The following is a 20,814-nucleotide window of genomic DNA, read 5'->3' as shown; positions in this document are numbered from 1 at the left end:
CACGGACTTGCTGACCAAGGTACCCTGAACCGTGGAGGAGGATGTTGCTGGCCACGTGTGCGCCTTTACATGTGGCACAGACAAAAAAAAAAAAATTAACACCACAGGGACCAGCCAACAATTTCTTCTGTCTTATAGTGGCACCGGGGAAAACTGAGTCAGGCAGCCACTTGTCATTTTCATCCTCAGATGAGGCGCCACAGACTGCTGCGCTCAGGACTTTTATGGAAAACTTGCAACTGGCCCATGGTTCATTTTAGTTTGCCACGATCAGGGTGGCAGTAACTTAGCACCATCAGACAACAGCAGGGAGTTCCCTTACTAACTTGATAAGTCTCTAGATAAAAGCTTACCTAGGACAGCAAAACAATCCACTGCTGTTTGCCAGTCTTTGTTGTTTTTATCAAAGTTGTAGAAGAGTCGTCTCATGCAATCTTTCACAGCCGTATCTCTCCGCTCCTCAGCGTTCATCATGTCAGCCAGCATCTTCTCGATCTCCTTGGTCCAGTAGCGTTTGTAACCCTTTCTGGTGGACTTCAATTCATACTCTTCAGGCAAGCCACGTGTCACTACACTTTCTGGAATTTCTATTTGATATCGATTCTTGCCTGCCCCCCAGTACAGCATAGTTTTGAATCCAAGGAGCTTGCGCTGCTTATTCAAATATTCCCGAAGATCCTCTTCCACGTCTTTTATATCCTGCAAGGCCTTATCATAATCAGGGTCAAACCCAGACTTTGGTGTGATCACCCCAGTTTTTCGAGCCTGATTATGGTCAAAAGCAGTGTCCCATCTTTTAAGCTCTGTGTGGAGGTCTGGAAAGCGGCCCTCTGGAGTTTTAGACTTGCGGGTCACTACTTGTTTAAGTATTTTGGATTTGAAATCATCAGCGGTTTCTTCCATCACGTCTATGATCTCATTCATTGCCTTAAACCCTTCCAGTGCAGACAGAAAGTCAGCAATTTTTTTTTTGCTGTACTTGGTTTCCTCATAAAAGACGGCCCGACTGTCCGGATGACTCTCACTTTTCAGTGGAGATCCAATACTATGAATTTTACTCAGCAGCCTTTCCAGGTCTGGGAGTTTCTTTAGTTGTTCACTAACTTCGGACATTTTAGTAGGCACTGCCAGAAGGTCTTCAACCGCATCTAAACGATCATTGATAGCATAAGGATTACAGAGTGGCGCACAGATCCACTGTTTCAGGAGTCGCTTTCCAAAGGGTGTACAACAAGTGTCCATCCTTTCCAGTAACGTTCCTTCCATGGTGCCAGTAGTTCCATTCTGGAGGATTTCCAAGTTCATTAGAGTCACCCCATCTAATACCATCCTCTGACTAGTTTTTGCAAAGAAACTACTTGATCCAGTAGCTTTGGTCAGATCAATGTCCACAGGAATGTATTCCTCAAAGTTTGCCAGAGATAAGAGCTCCTGATCAATAAGGCACTTCTTAAGGTAGAAGACACAGCCACCAAGAGCCGACAGAGCCAATTCACTGTTGTCACCAGGAGTAAGTCCCAGAGAGTCGCTTTCTGAAGTCATGGATTTGATCACAGGAGGCAGAGTACAGTCATCATCAGACTTTTCCTTATCCTTGAAGTATCCCTCCTCAAGCAGAGTTTTTAGTGTTTTAGAGGCATTCCAGAATTGGGAGCCTGAGATCAAACCTTCTTGCATGCAAGAAGACAGTGAGCCTCTCAGTATTTTGTACGTGTCTGAAGAGAGGTTTCCCTTCTCAAACAGGATCTGCACAGGAGTATAATGTGACACCAAAGTTCTGAACCTTGAACAGTGGCGGTCATCTGGAAACTGCCCAACATAAAATTTGCCAACAGAAGTGTCAACAAAACAGACACCATATACACGTAGATGACCAGAAGAGTCTTCAACTTTCTCTTTTATACACAGAAGGTATCTGTTATGGTTTTCAGATGGATCACCATCCAGAACACTGTAAGTCTGCGTCCCTTTAGTAATTACCCGACATATTTCTCTTCGTACAACCTTGTCAAACTTTGTTGGGTGAGCCAGGGATTTGCAGCGTGCCTCCATCATTTCAGGTGTCTCTGTCTGCTCAACCCGGACTACTTTGTACCCCTTCTGAACTAGAACATCAGAGAACCTGCCAAACGCAATTTCTGGGAACCCTGAATGGGCCCATATACCTTTCATAAATATCAGTCCAAGCTCATTCACTGCAGTTACAGCATCCATGTGATACAACTCGTAGAACTTGCCAACTTTGTAGAAAATCACAGAGTCAAAGTTCTGACTCTTGAGCTGCCACCACTTTCGCATTCCAGGGGTACATTTGTTCAGGTGGTCCTCTGGCACATAGAGGGTGCACGGGTCATAACTGGGGTCACCCTGCCGCCTCCTGCATCCATCTCTCCTTTTTCCTTCACGGAGCCATTCAAACTTCTCATGCTCCCATTCCACAGAACTGCCAACTCCTCCGCTGCCCGCATTTGGCTGAGACTCGAAGCTTTCAGGTGCTGCAAAAGATGTCAGCTTGGACTTGGTTTCTGAAGACATGGTTACCACTCTTTTGGGTGCCTCGGGAAGGTCATTCTCCAAGCTCCTCCTTTTAGCTGGTCTGTTTATGGCTAGTCTCTTTCGTTTAGGGGCAACTTTAACGGGACTTTCTACATCCATCTCTGTGTCTGGCTCAGAGTCTCCAGATTCACCTTCATCCACTCCACTGCTGTCTTCATCGCTGCTTGCTTCATTTTTAGCATCTGGCTTAAACTCCACATCTGAACCTTCATTATCAGTGTCAGAGTCCAACACTCTTCTCTTCTTGGATTTTCCAGCACTTCTTCTCTGGCTAGTTGTTTGCTTATTTTTTTTCACTTCCTCTTCGCTCTCATAATCCTCACTGTTGCCTGATGCACTTTCACTCACCTGTTAGAAGGTGAAGACAAATAATATAAACAACTACATACACTAGGATACATACAGCAAAATGCAATGAAACACCACAGGTAGTCACAGTCCTCTGCAAACTTTTGTCAATATAAGCAACTATGGCATTTCCTGCAAGAGATTGGAAAGAGTTCAGACCCAATCCCAAAATAACTCTTCGGAGGTTAATATAACAGGACAGATCAACAAAGGATAAAAGGAAGGATAAGGGAGAGGGCTGGAATATGTGTGAAGCTCTTCATTAAAGGCCAGAAGAGAACACTAGATCATCCAGTCTTTATCTCCTGTACATCACAGGATGCTGCACTTCCCTCAGTTAACCTGGGTTCGGTGCAGGAATTCATGTTTGACTGAACTGCCTCTTTATCCAGTCTCTTTTTTGTAATAAAAAGATGAAGAATCAATTATTTCCCTCATAAGTTTGTTTCCTTAGGTGATGGACAAACAATCAAATTAAAGCAAGTTCATGAGGGTAAAGACTTGCCTAAAGAACACCTGATGCTGATGTTCACATACCAGCAATTTACCCATGATAAAAGAAAGATTAACCAGGGTAACTGCAAGCACACTTACCATGTGCCAGCTGTTCCACAGCAAGTCTACCACCTGTTTTGATCAGATTATTTTTCCATGCATTCACAGTTAAAAATGAACTTTATTTCTCATTTAAGTATCTAACTTCAGCTTCCTGCCATTGGTTCTCATTATGTCTTTCTCTAGGGGTGCACTGATAAAGATTTTCTTAGCCGATACCGATGGCCAATTATTAGCCAGCTATATTGGCTGATATTGATCCGATAGCTGATTTACAAGAATGCAGCCCAGCAGCTCAGAGAGTAGTGTTTGGCTGGTAAATCGGGGGGGTGGGGCGGAAGGGGCATGGCAGAGGGCAGGGAGTGGTTCAGAGGCTGCCCAGGAAAGGCTGTGAATGCAACCATATGAGTAGCTCATCCAAGGGGCATGGGGGAGTTGTGGGGAGGGTGGCTCACCTCCACACACTCTCGGGAGAGGCATGGGGGGGGAAGGGGGGTAAGTTGCCCCCACCCCAGATCTATGCATGGGGTGAGGACAGGCTACCAACTGAGCTCTCAGGGCTGGGTTGGAGTTGCACTTGGGGCAGGCAGGCAGTGGCAGCAGTGGTGGGTGACTACGGCAAATTTTGGGGTGGCTGTAGTCCACCCCAAAATACTTGGGCCTGCTTTCCTTGTCTCTGAAAGGCCAAATATAACTTTTACATCTGGCATAACTAAAACACATTTGTTTGAATTAAGTCCAGTTTATTAAACCATTCAGATTTCTCCCTGTGACGGTTCTCCCTTCCTAATTATCCACAATTCTACCATCCTGCATGCTGTCTGGAAATTTTTTTCAGCACTAATTTTGTATTTACTTTCAGATCCTTGAAAATGTTAACTATCCAATTCCAGTACAGTCCTATAAAACCCCCATGAGCAACATGACCATATGATTACTTATCCCCATCACCACCTACTGAGGTGCCACTCAGCTACCTTGTAATCCATTTAACCTGTGCTTTATTGTTACTGTATACTGCTAATTTTTAATAAGCATGTTGTGCAACACTAAATCAAACATCTTACAATAGTCTATTATATCTACACACCGACCTTTATCCACTAAACTTCTACCTGCCAGGAAAAAAAAAAATCAGGTTTGTTGCCAAGACCCATTTCCCACAAAGCAGGGTTGCCTGGCATGAATTAAATTCCTATCCTTCAACTTTTACTAGCTGAATCATGCTTTTCATCCTTTTGCCCAGCACTGAGATCTGGACAACTTATCTGCATCTCCCCAACTCATCCAGCTTGCCCTTTTGGAATACCAGCACAATAATAATTCTCTTCCAGTCTTCTTCCTGCAAAAATCCACAATAATACATTTAACTGAGTGGGCCATAGATCTCCTCAACTAGTTCTTGCAGAACTAGAGATGCACCAATACATCGGTCTGATATCGAATTGGCATTGATATAAAGAAAACTGACTATCAGAAATTGGCCTGATGTTGCCAATAATTTGGCCAATAAATGCCGTGCATTTGTGCAGCCGCAGCACAGCAGGTAGGCGGCCTTGCAACTTGGAGAGCTGCATGCAGCTGGTGAGTCTGCTGTGGTGGAGGGGGAAGAAGGGAGAGGGAAGGGGCATGAGGGAAAAGATCAAGGCCCCTGTGGTGAGAGAAGGAATGGGGCTGGGCTGGAACAGGCACTGCCCAGCCAGGGTGGGGCAGGGCATAGGATGGAGCCTCAGCTCGTGCAGGGAGGGCAGCTCCTGCCACTGCGCATACCCTGGGAGGGCACCAGGGAGGGTGGGGTGTGCACCCAGATCTGCATGGGGCACAGGTGGGCTGGGCTGCATCTGTGGGCTGGGGCTGCGCCAGACTCTTCCCATGCATGTGTGGGGGGTTAGGTTGGGCTGTGCTGTGCTCAGGGCAGGCAGTGGCACTGGGAGGGGGGTTGAGGGGGCTATGGCAAGTTTTGAGGTGGCTGCAGCCCCCACCCCTGGTAGCCTCATCCCAGTGCCACCGCCACCCACTCCAAGTGCAGCCCAGCCCAGGCCAGCCCCCACTGGGAAGAGCCCAGTGCTTCCCCAGTCCCAGCCCACAGCTGTAGCCCGCCCCCCCCACGCAGATCCAGGGGTACATGTCACCCCCCACCACCACCAAACTTGCTGTGGCTCTGTCCCATGTCCGTTCCACCCCAACCAGGCAGTACCTGCCCCAGCCCTACTCCCTCCTTCACCACAAGGGCCTTGATCCTCTCCCCCACACCCCTTCCCTCCCCCTCCCCTTCCACCACAACAGACTTAACAGCTGCACACAGCTCTTCAAGCTGCCAGGCTGTGTATTGGAAATCAGACTGGTATTGGCTGATATGCCACCTTAAAAATCAACTATCAGTATCAACCCCCCAAAAGATCTCTATCGGTGCACCCCTATGCAGAACTCTTGGATGCAGGTCATCTGGCCCTGATGTTTATCCCTACTACATGACATCTTCCTTGTTTAATTAACAGCCTGGAAGCTACTTTCATCTTCATATGCTACATATACATCATCCTGCTTCTCTCTAAATATTTCAGCCATTTTCTACAAAATTGTTAAATTTTACCATATTCTACTAGTAATGGACCTGTGCTATTGCTAGGATTCCTTTTGTTCTTTATACAGTTAAAATTCTTTACCATCCTTAAATCAGGCCTGCCATGAATTTTCCTTCCTCCTTTATTTTTAATTTCCTTAAACTATTTTCCATGTCATGTTTTCTAATATATAATCGGTCTTACTATCTATTTACTGTTTTTCCTATTTATTATATATTGCTCTCCCCACTGCCAGGTTTGCCTTCAGGTGAACAACAAACCAGGACAGATTTCTGATCAAGTTGTCCTTTTCCTTGATTTCTTGCTGAATCCTTCTTAAAGGACTTCTCAATTTTCATCCTGAGGGGGACGGAGGGGCCAATCTGCCACCCCGACCCCTTAGCCCGGCAAGTCTGCTGCTTCCCAGGGGCCCGCATCCGGGACATTGCGGAGAGGATCCCCAAGCTCCTCAAACCCACAGACCACTATCCCATGCTCCTTATTCATGTGGGCACCAATGACACGGCTCAGAGCACTCCCAGCCAGGTCATGAGGCGCTACAGGGATTTGGGAGCGGGGCTTAAGGGTCTGGGGGCACAGGTGGTGTTCTTGTCGATCCTCCCAGTCTCAGGCTATGGGCTGAGAAGGGACAGGAGGATCTATGTGGTCAACCAAAGACTGCGGCGCTGGTGTCGTCAGGAAGGCTTTGGCTTTCATGACCACAGCCCGCTCTTTGGCGAGAGAGGCAGCGAGCTGCTGGGAAGAGATGGTCTCCACCTCTCTCCCCTAGGTAGGAGGTTCTTCTCAGCCAGACTGGCTGACCTGCTCCACCGGGCTTTAAACTAAGCCCGCTGGGGGACGGGGGGACTACCGCCACTGCTGGCCCGCTGAGCAATCCTTGCAAAGCCAGCGGATCACGGCACTCAAGGGAGCCCACCCCAGCCCCAGCCCTGGTAAAATCTGTGGGCAAGGAAGGAGCCCCCCAGGGGGCGCTTGCCTGCCTGTACACTAATGCCAGGAGCTTGGGGAATAAGCAGGAGGAGCTCATCCTCCTGCTCAGTGCAAACAATTACGATGTCATAGGGATAATGGAGACCTGGTGGGACTCCACCCATGACTGGACCACGGGGATAGATGGCTATACCCTGTACAGGAGGGATCGTGTAGAGAAAAGGGGCGGGGGTGTAGCTCTCTATGTTAAGGAAAGCTACGCGTCCCTGCAAGCCGATATTGGCGACCAAGGTGGACGGCTGGAGACCCTCTGGGTTAAAATCCGTGGGGAACACGGCACAGGGGACACAATGGTGGGAGTCTATTACAGACCTCCCACCCAAAGTCCTGAGCTTGACCAGGAGTTTGCCCAGGAACTGGCTGAGGCAGCTTGCTTCAGGACCATGGTTGTCATGGGTGACTTCAATTACCCGGACATCTCGTGGGAGGATTGCTCAGCAAAATCTGAGCAGCCGCAGAGCTTCCTCTCGTGTGTGGATGACCTCTACCTGACTCAAGAAGTCTATGGGCCAACGAGAGGCAAAGCGCTGCTCGACCTGGTGCTGGCTACTGGGGATGACCTAGTCGGCGACCTAGTGATCGATGGGAAGCTGGGTGACAGCGACCACGAGCTGATCACCTTCACCATCCGCCGAAAAGCTGGCAAGTCAGTCAGCAACACGCAAGTCCTTGACTTCAGGAAAGCCGACTTTGACAAGCTCAGGAGGCTTGTCAGTGAGGCCCTAAGGGACTGTGACCACAGGGAGAGGGGAGTTCAAGAAGAGTGGTTGCTCCTCAAGGGAGCGATCCTCAATGCACAAACTAAGTCTATTCCATCTCGGAGGAAAGGCAGCAAGAGGGCACAGCAGCCCCCCTGGCTCTCCAGGGACCTAGCAGACCTCCTGAGGCTAAAAAGAAAGGCCTACAAAGGATGGAGGATGGGAGTCACCTCCAAGGAGGATTATTCTGCACTGGTCCGGTCCTGTAGGGAGCAGACCAGGAAAGCCAAGGCTGCAACTGAACTCCAGCTAGCTTTGAGCATCAAGGACAATAAAGTCTTTTTCAGATATGTGGGGAGCCGTAGGAAAAGCAGGGGCAACATTGGACCCCTGCTGAACCAGATGGGGCAACTGACAACTGACGTCCAGGAAAAAGCCAACCTATTAAATAGGTACTTTGCGTCAGTCTTTCATCAGCCCCATGGGACGCCCATGCCCGCTACAGGGCCGGGAAGTCCGGGTGAGGGTGATCCCCTGCCCTCCATTAATGCTGACTTCGTGAAGGAACATCTGGAGAAGCTGGATACCTTCAAGTCAGCCGGCCCTGACAATCTTCACCCCAGGGTACTCAAGGAGCTGGCGAGCATCATAGCCCAGCCTCTAGCGCAGATCTTTGAAAACTCTTGGCGCTCTGGTGTAGTGCCCGAAGACTGGAAGAAGGCCAATGTGGTGCCTATCTTCAAGAAAGGGAGGAAAGTGGATCCGGCTAACTATAGGCCCATCAGCCTGCCTTCTATCCTGGGGAAAAATCTTAGAAAAGTTTATTAAGGAGGCCATCCTTAATGGACTGGCCGACGCCAACATCTTAAGGGATAGCCAGCACGGGTTTGTTGCGGGTAGGTCTTGCTTGACCAATCTCATTTCCTTCTACGACCAGGTGACCTATCACCTGGACAAGGGAGATGAGATTGATGTCATATACCTTGACTTCAAAAAAGCCTTCGATCTGGTGTCCCATGATCGTCTCTTGGAGAAACTGGCCAATTGTCGCCTTGGGTCCTCCACGATCCACTGGCTGGAAAATTGGCTCCGGGGTCGGACCCAGAGGGTAGTAATTGATGGAAGTCACTCATCGTGGTGTCCTGTGACCAGTGGGGTCCCCCAGGGCTCTGTCCTTGGACCCATACTGTTCAACATCTTCATTAATGATGTGGACACTAGAGTCAGAAGCGGACTGGCCAAGTTCGCCGACGACACCAAACTTTGGGGCAAAGCATCCACACCAGAAGACAGGCGGATGATCCAGGCTGACCTGGACAGGCTCAGCAAGCGGGCGGATGAGAATCTGATGGTGTTCAACGCCGATAAATGCAAGGTTCTCCACCTTGGGAAAAAAAACCTGCAGCATCCTTATAGGCTCGGCAGTGCTATGTTGGCTAGCACTATGCAAGAAAGAGACTTGGGGGTCATCATTGACCACAAGATGAACATGAGCCTGCAATGCGATGCTGCGGCTAGTAAAGCGAGCAAAACGCTGGCTTGCATCCATAGATGCTTCTCAAGCAAATCCCGGGACGTCATTCTCCCCCTGTACTCGGCCTTAGTGAGGCTGCAGCTGGAGTACTGCGTCCAGTTTTGGGCTCCACAATTCAAAAAGGATGTGGAGAAGCTTGAGAGAGTCCAGAGAAGAGCCACGCGCATGATCAGAGGTCAGGGAAGCAGACCCTACGATGACAGGCTGAGAGCCCTGGGGATCTTTAGCCTGGAAAAGCGCAGGCTCAGGGGTGATCTGATGGCCACCTACAAGTTTATCAGGGGTGACCACCAGTATCTGGGGGAACGTTTGTTCACCAAAGCGCCCCAAGGGATGACGAGGTCGAATGGTCACAAACTACTACAAGATCGTTTCAGGCTGGACTTAAGGAAGAATTTCTTTACTGTCCGAGCCCCCAAGGTCTGGAACAGCCTGCCACTGGAGGTTGTTCAAGCGCCTTCATTGAACACCTTCAAGATGAAACTGGATGCTTATCTTGCTGGGATCCTATGACCCCAGCTGACGTCCTGCCCTTTGGGCGGGGGGCTGGACTCGATGATCTTCCAAGGTCCCTTCCAGCCCTGTCTATGAAATCTATGAAATTTGTTTCCATGGCTAAATTTTTCCTCCCAACAAATTGTGCTTATAATTTTCCTAAGCTTATTTTTTAAATGTCCTTTGCCTGCCCATATCATAGGTTACCAAGTCATGATTACTGGCCTGTAGGCAACTACCAATTTTCAGTTTAGTGATTAAATCTTTTCTCTCATACTGAGGTCCAAAAATCAAGTTACCCCATACTGGGCATGCCTACATATGCCAGGGACTGTGCATTTAGTACTTGTTAAAGCAAGTACCAAACGACTACGCACACAGTACCACAAGTACTGCACAGTCCCAGTGGTGCATCGTTATTTTTAGACGAGCCCTCTATCAACTCTTATCTTTTTTTTCAATGGGTTATAACTAGTAATTTTAATATCCAAATTGTACTTTTAATATCCAAATTGTACTGAAATCTTGTAGGATGATTTGTAAGGCCAACTATATCAAGTTTCCTTTCATTAAGGATTTCCAATTCCTCTTGTTTGCTAATCAGGCTCCTAGCAGTGGTATACGAACCATCTACAAATTTCTTCTCCTTCACATGTTTGTCCCCTCAGTTCAATTTGTTCACAACATGCTAAATCTGATTTGTGCTAAGACCCAAACAAGAAGTGCAGCTGATGAATAAACACTCGGGTTGGGGAAGGGGCATACTTTTACACGAAATACATGAATATGCGGGAAAAGCACTCTCACAGGCCAGGTCTATTCTAAAAACTTGCTCCTACTGTCATGTCAGTTAGGCATGTGGGACTTCTTCGTGACAGTGTGAACTGACAGAAGCCCCAACACAAGCACCATCATACTGGCTGTAAAGTGCTTTTACCAGTACAGCTTATTTTGCTTGCTGGACTAATATCAACTATTCTGCCAAAAGCATTTTTCTGCCTGTAACAGCTTCTAATACTCTAGAAGTCTGGGCCAGTATTGCTACCGGCATAACTGCAATGGGGCTTGGGCAATATATGTACCAAAGGATGCCTGTTTGAAGAAGTAAGTAGTTACAGTTCAAATGGAAATGCTACAAACTAAAAAGACTTAACTGACATGGGCTGAGTTAAAGTCAATTCTTTGTGATATTATCTAAACCCCTTTTTTAGTACGAGATCATTGTTCCTCTTCCTCAAATCACTTATCCCAATCACTTCCCAAGTGTTGTAGCAAAAATAAAACGCAAACTGCAAGTTACTATGCGAAAATATCACCACTCAACAAACCCAGAGAACTGAGACAAGTAACTTAAACATAGATCATGTAGACAAGTCCAATATTTTACAGGAATTACATTTTCAACTGCTGCCTTACAGAAATATGTTCTCTGTGCTTAACTGAGTTCAGAAACAATTTTACTACATGATTAAATAATTCAGTGAAGGTGCAAACAGTGAATACACCATTAGAGACTATTTTTAAAAATTGTTTCCTTACTCACTGTGTTTTGGCAAATACATACTACTTTGCATCCTTCAGGACACAAAAATTAAAATCTTACAGTATTGCTACTACAATGGATGATGATTTGAAGGCTGCTTTCATATTTATTCCTCCATTTTTAATGGAATTTTAGCAGTAAACAACTTCATGATAGCAGGTAAAAATGTAAGATAGAAATCAGGAAAGCTAAGAGACTGATGAGCAAACAAACACATAAAAAAAATTTAAAATATATCAGAAGCAGACGTCTTGTGAGAGAATAAATGGGAATTCACAGGGCATTATCAAATAAACCGAAATGGATAAAAGACATTTAAGAGAAAACTAAATGACTGTTTTAAATCATTCTTCAGAGAAAATATTCAGAAGATAGTACCCCTTCTCAGACAGGAAAAATGGAACATGATCACAGACTGAGATGTCAAAAGAGAGGGGATAGGAAAGCTGTTAGGCTCAGAAGAAATGCACACAAGCATTCTCAAGGAACTTGCAAACAAAGGGCATTTATATATTTTTTTCCCCGTGACGTGCTGGAGATCCACTGCTTCAGAGACTCTACATGCAAGCTGAGGAAAACTGCTGCATCGCATTCAGTTGTATAAGTGGCAAATTCTATGCGGAAAATGGCAGCGCTGCGCTTTTGAACTAAAGCACTTTCAAGGTGTTTTAGTTCAAAAGTGCACCACTGCCATTTTCTCAGCATTGATGCGCATTTTGCCATTTATACAACTATAAGCGTTGCAGCGCTGGGTGCTTTTCAAAGTGCCCAGAGCTTGTGTGTGTAAAAATGCCCAAAGTACCTAGGATGCTACTGTGGAGCAAAAAGGAAAAGCAATATAATGGGTTATAAAGAGTCTATGGGACAATACACAAACAAACTGCTAAAGTTCTACATGGCATCAGTTGGTCAGCAGGGTGGCCCATGATTCTGCATTAGGATTGATTTTCCCCATGAGAAGTTTCTTCTATAACTACGCACTGTAGTTTTCTGCATCTTTCTCTGAAGGTGTTGCTGGTCACTGTCAGATGCAGGAGTCTGGAGAAAAAGGGCCACTGATCTGAACCAACATTGCAATTTCTCTCTTTCCCATGTCTCTACATTTCCCTACAACAAAATGAGGGATCAAAGACTCATAGGTTCGCAGGAAAGTAGGACTGGAAGGGACCTCATAAGGTCCTTTAGTCCAGCCTCCCTACTCAAGGCAGGATCAGCCCTGACTAAACCATTCCAGTCTGTCTAACCTGCTCTTGAAAACTTCCAAGGATAGGGATTCTACAATTTCTCTACATAGCTTGTTCCTATGTTTAGCCACCCTCATAGTCAGAAAGTTCCTCCCAATCTCTAAACTAAATTTCCTCTGCTCAATATGTGGCCATCATTCCTAGTCCTGTCCCCTATGGCCACACAGAAAAGCCCATCTGCACCCGCTCTTTAATTACCCTTCTGGTACTGGAAGATGCATCAAATCCCACCTCAGTCTTCTCTTCTCCTGACTAAATAACCAAGTTCTTTTAGCCTTTCTCCGTAAATCTTTTCCCTCAGACCCCTGGTCACTTTTGTTGCCCTCCACTGGACTCTTTCCAAACTGTCCACTTTGTTCTTAAGTGTGGGGCCCAAAACTAAAAGCCGTACTCAAAGTAAAGCCTCAGCAGTGTTGAACACTGGAAGAATGGAATGGAAGTAGAGCGGAGTGGAAGAATCACTTCCTTTGATTTGCCAGTGACGTTCCTGTTAATACAACCCAGGACGCTGTCGGCTATTTCTGCAACAAGAACACACTGTTGGCTTATGGTCTACTCTAACCCCTAGGTTCTTCTTTGCAGTACTGCAGCCTAGTCCGTATTTGGGCATGCAATTATTGCATCCCAAATTCAGGACTTTGCACCTGTCCTTGCTAATTCTAATCCAACTGACTGTACATTTCTCCAGCACATTCAGGTCATTGTGGATCCTAGCTCTAGCTTCCAGAGCATCTGCAACTTCTCCCATGTTCATGTGGTTTGCAAATTTGTTAAGCATGCACTTGATCCCATCATATAAATCATTAAAAGATGTTGAACAATACCAGATCCAGGATAGATTCCTGAGGAATCCTACTTGGTACCTCCTCCCAACTAGACACTGAGCCACTGATGGCTATCCACTGAATGCAATGATCCAACCAGTTATATATTCACCATACAATACCAAGTCTGTATTTCCTTAGCTTGTTAATGAGAAGCTTAATGAGTTTCCTTAGTTTGCTGGGAGAGACGGTGTCATATGAGAAAGTTGCGAGTAGGGATTTAGAGGCCAATATTTAAGGAGTTATATTGGCCAATACTGATCCGATATCTGATACAGCTGCCATTAGGCAGTAAGTCCGGTGTGGTGGAAGGGGAGGGAAGGGGCATAGGGGTGAAGATCAATGCCCCCCCCCCACGGTAAGGGAAGGGGCAAGGGCAGGCACTGCCCAGCCAGGGCGAGGGGGGGCCTCTTGGGACGGAGGTATGGCTTGTGGGGTCGGGGCAGCTCCCGCTGTTGCCTCCACCCTGGGAGGGGGGGGGCATCTGCCCCCTGGATCTGCATGGAGTGCTGCAGCTGCGGGGTGGAGCTGGTGCTGTGCGGCTCATCTTGCTGGGGACTGGGCTCAAAGCAGACTCCAGCAGTGCTGGGAGGAGGCTGCAGCCACCCCAAGCTCCACCCCGCAGCTGCAGCCTGCCCTGTGCTGTGCAGATGCGGGGCCACACGCCCGCACCCCATGAGCTGTGCCTCTGTCCCATGCTCCGCTCCCCTCCCTCCCAGCTGGGCAGTGCCTGCCCCTGCCCCCTCCCTCACTGTGGGGGCACTGATCTGCCCCCACCATGCCCCTTCCCTCCTTCTGACTTACCAGCTGGAGGCAGCTCCCCACGCTGCAGCTACACACAGAATAGGTATTTATTGGCCAAATTATTAGCCCGACTGGGGCAATATCCAATATAGACAATTTTCTTCTTCCAATCCAATATATCAGTGCTCCTCTAGTTGTGAGAGCTAGGGATGATACACTTTAGCTAATAGAGGATTTCATTTCAATCAGACTGGACTGGAATTACTCCCAATTCAGGACACAAAGAAAAGGGTTCTTTGAGAAACAGAACACAAGAAAATAGTTGACTGATAAATCAGCACATTTCTCTCCTCTTCTAACTACTTCTAAGAGAGACCACGGTAAACTGAAAACTGTTACCTCCATTTCCTCATCTTCCGTGTCTGAAGGTTCATTGCACACAGCAAGCTCAAGCCGCTTACTTGCATCTTTAAGCATAGCATCGTCTGCTAAGATCATTGCTCTTTTAATTTCAGGCTTTGAACTGTAAAACATGCCTCCCTTCTGTGTTTCTCTGTCTGCTGAACCTGCAAGACATGCAAATATTTTGTTGGAACACAAAACCAAGTGTAGGATATGACTAGTCTTTTAGCATTACCATGCATCCTCTTCATTTAAAATAAGGGTCAAATGGACCACTATTATCCAACATTTTGCATCACCCAAGAGACCCACAATCCAACTCAAACTGAGATAATTCTATCCCAAAGAGCTGAAGCTTGTAAAAAACTCATGAGTTCTTTGCTTCTGTATTCCTGAACATGGATCAGGACAAATCACGCAGTTGCATTATAGATAGACACAGGAGGAACACAAGCCCACCAGTGGTCAGTGTCGACCTGGTACAGGGATGGATGGAGGGACTGGATGTGTTTAAGTCAGCAGGACGAGATGATCTTCATCCAAGGGTGCTGAAGGAGTTAATTGGCATCATAGCAGAGCCACTGGCACAGCTGTTTGAGTACTCATGGCACTCTGGACAGGTCCCAGAGGACTGGAAAAGGGCCAATATGATCCCTATTTTCAAAAAGGGGAGGAAGGAGGATCCAGGTAACTATAGGCTGGTTAGTCTCACCTCTATCCTTGGGAAAACCTTTGAAAAAATTATCAAGGATCAAACTGGTGGGAATCCAGCGGGAAAAATAATGCTGAAGGGCAACCAGCATCGGTTCATAGCAGGTAGATCCTGCCTGACTAACCTAGTTTCTTTTTATGACCAGGTCACAAAATGCTTAGATGCAGGAGTCGAGATAGATGTCATCTACTTGAACTTCAAGAAGGCCTTTGATACGGTATCACACCCTAGTTTCATAAACAAACTGAGAGGCTAGTGGCTGTGACATAGATGATTACATGGTCAGGTGGGTGGCAAATTGGCTTAAGGGTCGCACCCAGAGAATGGTGGTGGATGGGTCAGTATTGACCTAAAAAGCTGTGGGCAGTGGGGTCCCCGAAGGCTCGGTCCTTGGACCTGTGCTGCTCAATGTCTTCAGCAGTGACTTGGATGAGGGCATGGAGAGTACCCTGTCCAAATTCATGGATGACATAAAATTATGGGGTAGAGCAAACACACTAGTGGGAAGGGATCAAATCCAAGCAGACTTGGACAGGTTGGAAAAATGGGCAAAAAGAACAGGATGCAGTTCAGCAAAGACAAGTGCAAAGTGTTGCATCTAGGGAGAAAGAATCACCAGCATGCCTATAGGCTGGGGGATGACCCTCTCAGCAGCACTGTAGCAGAAATGGATCTCAGAGTCATAGTGACTCCAACATGAACATGAGTCGTCTATGTGACAAAGTGATCAGTAAAGCTAACCACATTTTATTGTGCATTAGCAGGTGCATCACAAACAGTTCTGGGGAGGTGATACTTCCCATCTATGCAGCATTGGTTAGACCACAGCTGGAGTACTGTGTCCAGTTCTGGGTGCTGCACTTCAAGAGGGATGTGAATAACCTTGAGAGGGTCCAGAGAAGGGCCACTCGTATGATCAGGGGCCTGCAGGTAAGGCCCTACAAGGAGAGACTGAGGGACTTGGATCTCTACAGCCTCTGCAAGAGAAGGCTGAGAGGGGATCTTGTGGCTGTTTACAGATTAATTGGAGCAGGGCAGCAAGAAATAGTAGGTGCCCCGTTTACTAGGGCACCCCTTGGAATAACCAGGAACAACGGCCACAAACAGAGAGAGCAGATTTAAGTTGGACATCAGGAAGAACTTCTTTACGGTAAGGGTGGCCAGAATCTAGAATGGGCTTTCAAGGGAGGTGGTGCTCTCCCCTACCTTGAGGATGTTCAACAGGAGGCTGGACAAGCACCTAGCTGGGGTCGTCAGACCCCAGCACTCTTTCCTGCCCAGGGCAGGGGGTCGGACTCAATGATCTGTTGAGGTCCCTTCCAACTCTAACATCTATGAATCTATCACTTGTTCTGCATTAAAAAGTGATGGCAATTTTTGCATTCAAGGACTGCTCTGCATACCTATCAAATGAAATAACTACACTTGATTTGAGCCCATCACGCTAAGAAGCAATAATCAAATCCTGCATGAACAAGATTTGTATTTTTACAACTATTTAGCTTTGTCAAAAATATTTATCCTAGTCTAAGATAAAATCCAAATCCAGAAAAGAATATTAACGGAAAGTGTCTGTTTGACAATAGCAGTCATCACTGAAAACAAAAAAATGGTATGGAAGCCCAAATATAGGTCACAATGTGACACTAAAAATCAGCTGAAACAGTTCCTTACACCCTCCATATGGACTATTTTATGAAACTGGGTGGAGTTCTAGCAAACTGACTTCCATATCATAAGAGCCCAAGGTTCCCATTATAGTACACACTTTACAACTAGAGGTGCATCGATATCAGATTGGCAGCAATATAAAGAAAATTGATTGCATTGAAAATCAGCTTTTATTGGCTGATATGGCTGATAAATGCCCTGTACATGCGCGCAGCTGCAGTGCAGCACTCAGGTGGCGAGGAGCACAGCCCAGCGGCTTGGAGACCTGCATCCAGCTGGTAAGTCTGTTGGGATAGAAGGGGAAGGGAAGGGGTGTGGGGCACATAAAGGCCCATGAAGTGAGGGAGGGAGTGGGGCTGGGGCACGCGCTGCCCAGCTGGGGTAGAGCGGGACACGGGACAGAGCCGTGGCTTATTTGGGGAGTGTGGAGAGTGGTGGGCAGTTCCCGCAGCTGTGCATATCATGGGAGAGCATGTGGGGCTTGTGCCTATGGATCTATGTGTAAGGGGGGCTGCTGCTGCGGGCTGGGGCTGCGCTCGGGGTGGGAGGCAGTGGGGGCTATGGCAAATACTGGGGTGCGCAAAGCAGTGGGAGCCACAACCCCCTGCCTGGGCTCCCGGACGAGCTGTGGATCTGTCCCATGCCCTGCCCAGGACGCACCTGCCCCAACCCCAGCCCCACTTCCTTCCTCACCACAGGGACCTCAATCTCCTCCCCCACGCCCCTTCCCTTCTCCTTCCCCTTCCACCACAACAGACTTACCAGCCGGGCACAGCTCTTCAAGCTGCCAGGGTGCGCATCAGAAATTGGATCAGCATTGGACAATATGCCTCCCTAAAAATTGGCTCTTGGTATCGACTCCAAAAATCTCTATCGGTGCACCCCTATTTACAAATACAGTGGAAGAGTCCGTCCAACCAGCTAAAACAGGTCTGTTCAATTGGCTGCCCATAAGGGGTCATGTTGAGGATCCCCAGCTCCTGCCCAACTGCTGCTCTCCCCCATCCCTCTAGCTGTAACAACAACCAGTCTCTGGGCTCCCTCCCCCAGCCAGCTTTCAGTTTTTGCTGCCTGCCTCCACCCCAAGGAGGGGACAGGGCAGAGCATAGCACAGCATGGCTGGCGGACTTAAAGGGGAGCCTGCTGCCATACAGATCTGTAGCAGGAGGGAGTACAAGTGTGTGATACAGGAGTGGAGAAAGAGGGGAAGAGAAACGCCCAATGGGGGTGTATGATGTAGCAGTTGGGGGGGGGGGGGTAGAGGGGAAAAAGGACTATGCAGAGGACAGAGTAGGGTGGGCTGGGTGTACAATGCAACATTTGCGAGGGCGGATGTCCACACAGCATGCAGCCTGCAGGACCATGGCTCATCCTGATGTGGCCTACAAGCGTGTAGTGTCTGGTGGTGCAGCCTACAGGGCATTTGGCTCCAGAATGCCTAGAAATTGGACAGTCCTAATCTAAAAGTATCTTGCTGTTATTTATCAACTAATACTACCAGAGCCCTAAGTTTCAGTGACATCGTAAGGTCAATTCACGACTTTAATGCTGAGAGCACCGTGAACACACTGACAAATAGGTGGGCCAAGACAAATTCTATATTGCGTGCATGCACAACAAACCGGCTCACACGGGCCATTTGGAGACTTGTGTGTCTGAGTTCTACACCAGGCTGTCTCCGAAATGGATTTTTTTCAAGACTACCAAATAGAAATATACAATTCAGGGTTGTAGAAAGCAACACCAATTCTATTTCTATGAATAGGCAAGACAAAAAAAGCACGTGCTTTGCCTTTTAGACAGAAATACTCTAGTCCAGGGGTGGGCAAGATACGGGCTGCATCTGGCCCACCAGTTGATCCTACACAGCTCACGGGCTGTCACTGGGAGCCTGAGGGAGGGTTGCGCCCTGTTCAGCTCTGCTCTGCTGCAGGCAGAGCCAGGCCACACAACATGCAGATGCCTCCACTCCTCCCTGCCCACCCCAGCATCCACCCCCTACCCTGCACAGCTTCCAGTCAGTACTGTGGCTGTGCAGTAATGGCAAGGCGGTCCATAGCAGCTGGGCCTGCACAGGACAGGGCGCAATGCAGAGCATTGAGCAGCCATCTCACTCACTTTCCCGATGTGATGAGCTGCTGCCGCATCACTAGGAGATGAGTCCATGCCAACCATGGGGGTGGGGGAGGGGAGAGCACTCTGTCCAGGGCAGCTATAGGTCATTGTGACAGACAGGCAAGATGGCTACCCAGCATGCTGCATTGTGCCCAGTCCCATGTGGGCCCACCTGCTGGGAGCCGCGGTGCCAGGACTGCACAGCGCCAACAGGAACCTGAGCAGGGACAGAGGAATCTGCATGCTGCATGGGCTGACCTGGCCTAGCCCCAGAAGAACGGAGAGGCATGGGGCGCAGCCCTCCCTCCTCAGGCTCCCAGCAGTAGCTGGCAGGCCGGATAGGATCAACAGGCATCTCCCCAGTCCCCCCCTCCACGGCCCACAACAGCTCACCAAAACCTAAGTGGCCCTCCAGCCCAAATAATTGCCCACCCCTGTTCTAGTCTGCCCTGTGTTGACTGCACTGTCCAGTAGGCCCAGCGTTTTAAGATATTAAATATAACACATTTTTGTTAGAAACTTATGACTCTTCATTTGTTTCCTTTCTTCTTTTTAATATTCTACCAGTTTTCAGTTAAGACCGGAATCATCAGCTTATTTTCTGTGGGGAAGATAAAAACCAATTGTATGCAGACAAATGTAGATGTATTTGATATGAAGCACACATTAAACATTCAGGCCATTTTCATTTTTAATAAGCCACAGAAACGTAAGTAAAGGGAATTATACAGTGTACTTGAGTGTGCATAAATACAAAAGGGACGGGCATACCACTAACAAACAAAATTCTGAATTCAGTTCCTGTTGTTAGTAAATAGCAGTGTCAGTTCTAAAGAGCGTCACTGATTTTGTATAACCAAATCCCATAAGCTTCAATACGGTGGCTAGCTAGCAAATTAAGAAAGATGTGTTACTCGGAACCCATAGTTTAATTCAGGTCAATATTATGTAGCAAAATTATAATTAGAAAATAAATACCATTGTTGATCAAATGTATTGTACAACAGATTGATTTGATTCTTGATAATGTTCTATCAAAGTACAAGTTTAGGACTTCATCATGCCACTGTAAGGAGTGTTTAAAAAAAAAACCAAAAAGCCCAGTTTTTCAAAAAAGTTCCTTTAAAAGCAATGAGACTTCTTAGAATTGGAAATTAAAGCTGAAAAACTAGTAGAACGTGTCTAGCATTGTACCTGTTCAAAGGATTGTATAATCCTCAATATATTTAGAATTTGTGAGGGGAAGTGGAAGCTTCTACCATTTTATACAATGGGGAACAGATTCCCCCCCAGGCAATTCAAGCCTTTAATAGCAGGGCTAAAATTAAAAATAAAATTCCTTGGGCCCCAGCCTAGCATTTATTTCTACCCAACACACAGCTTCTCTTCCCTTTCCCCTTTCAAGTAGTTAAGTTATGTCTCTTACCTTTATATGGCCTTAAGTATTTAATGCTAACCCAGCCTCTTGTGGGACTGTCATCAAAAAACTGAACATGGATACGAGAGGATTTCCCTTTCCCTCTGGTGAGTGTTCCTTCAATTGGGTGGTTGTATACCAGACATGGCCACCAGGGATAACCTTCCATCTTGGCCCAAACTAAATCACCAGGTGAATACCCACAGGAGACGCTGCAAAATAGACCACCACAGAATGTAATTAACATTTAGTATTGGAAAGCAACTCAATCTTTAGTTCTTTTCCTTCATAAAGGCAATAGCAATACTCCCAAGTCTGACTATTAGAAGCTTTGGCACAGCAGGTTTTGGGGATCTCTAGAAAACAAAGAACTAGAAAGGG

The 20,814-nt window shown here is 47.3% G+C and overlaps 1 protein-coding gene across 2 annotated transcripts in view; it reads right to left on the bottom strand.

Annotated features, from left to right (window-relative positions):
- MSH6 (mutS homolog 6) overlaps positions 1–20,814 on the bottom strand; it is a 54,132-nt gene that overhangs the window by 15,188 nt on the left and 18,130 nt on the right. For both annotated transcript variants that reach the window (XM_059718985.1, XM_006269539.4), the window contains exons 2-4: positions 20,443–20,645; positions 14,516–14,682; positions 354–2,904 (exon numbers count right to left, since the gene is read on the bottom strand). In XM_059718985.1, coding sequence (XP_059574968.1) covers positions 354–2,904; positions 14,516–14,682; positions 20,443–20,602 — 2,878 coding nt within the window. In that variant the 5' untranslated portion in view covers positions 20,603–20,645. The remainder of the gene's footprint in view (positions 1–353; positions 2,905–14,515; positions 14,683–20,442; positions 20,646–20,814) is intronic.

The sequence above is a fragment of the Alligator mississippiensis genome, chromosome 1, assembly GCF_030867095.1.
Source record: "Alligator mississippiensis isolate rAllMis1 chromosome 1, rAllMis1, whole genome shotgun sequence".
Taxonomy (NCBI): Eukaryota; Metazoa; Chordata; order Crocodylia; family Alligatoridae; genus Alligator; species Alligator mississippiensis.
The sequence above is the reverse complement of the archived record's forward strand: the minus strand, read 5'-3'. Positions and strand labels throughout refer to the sequence as shown.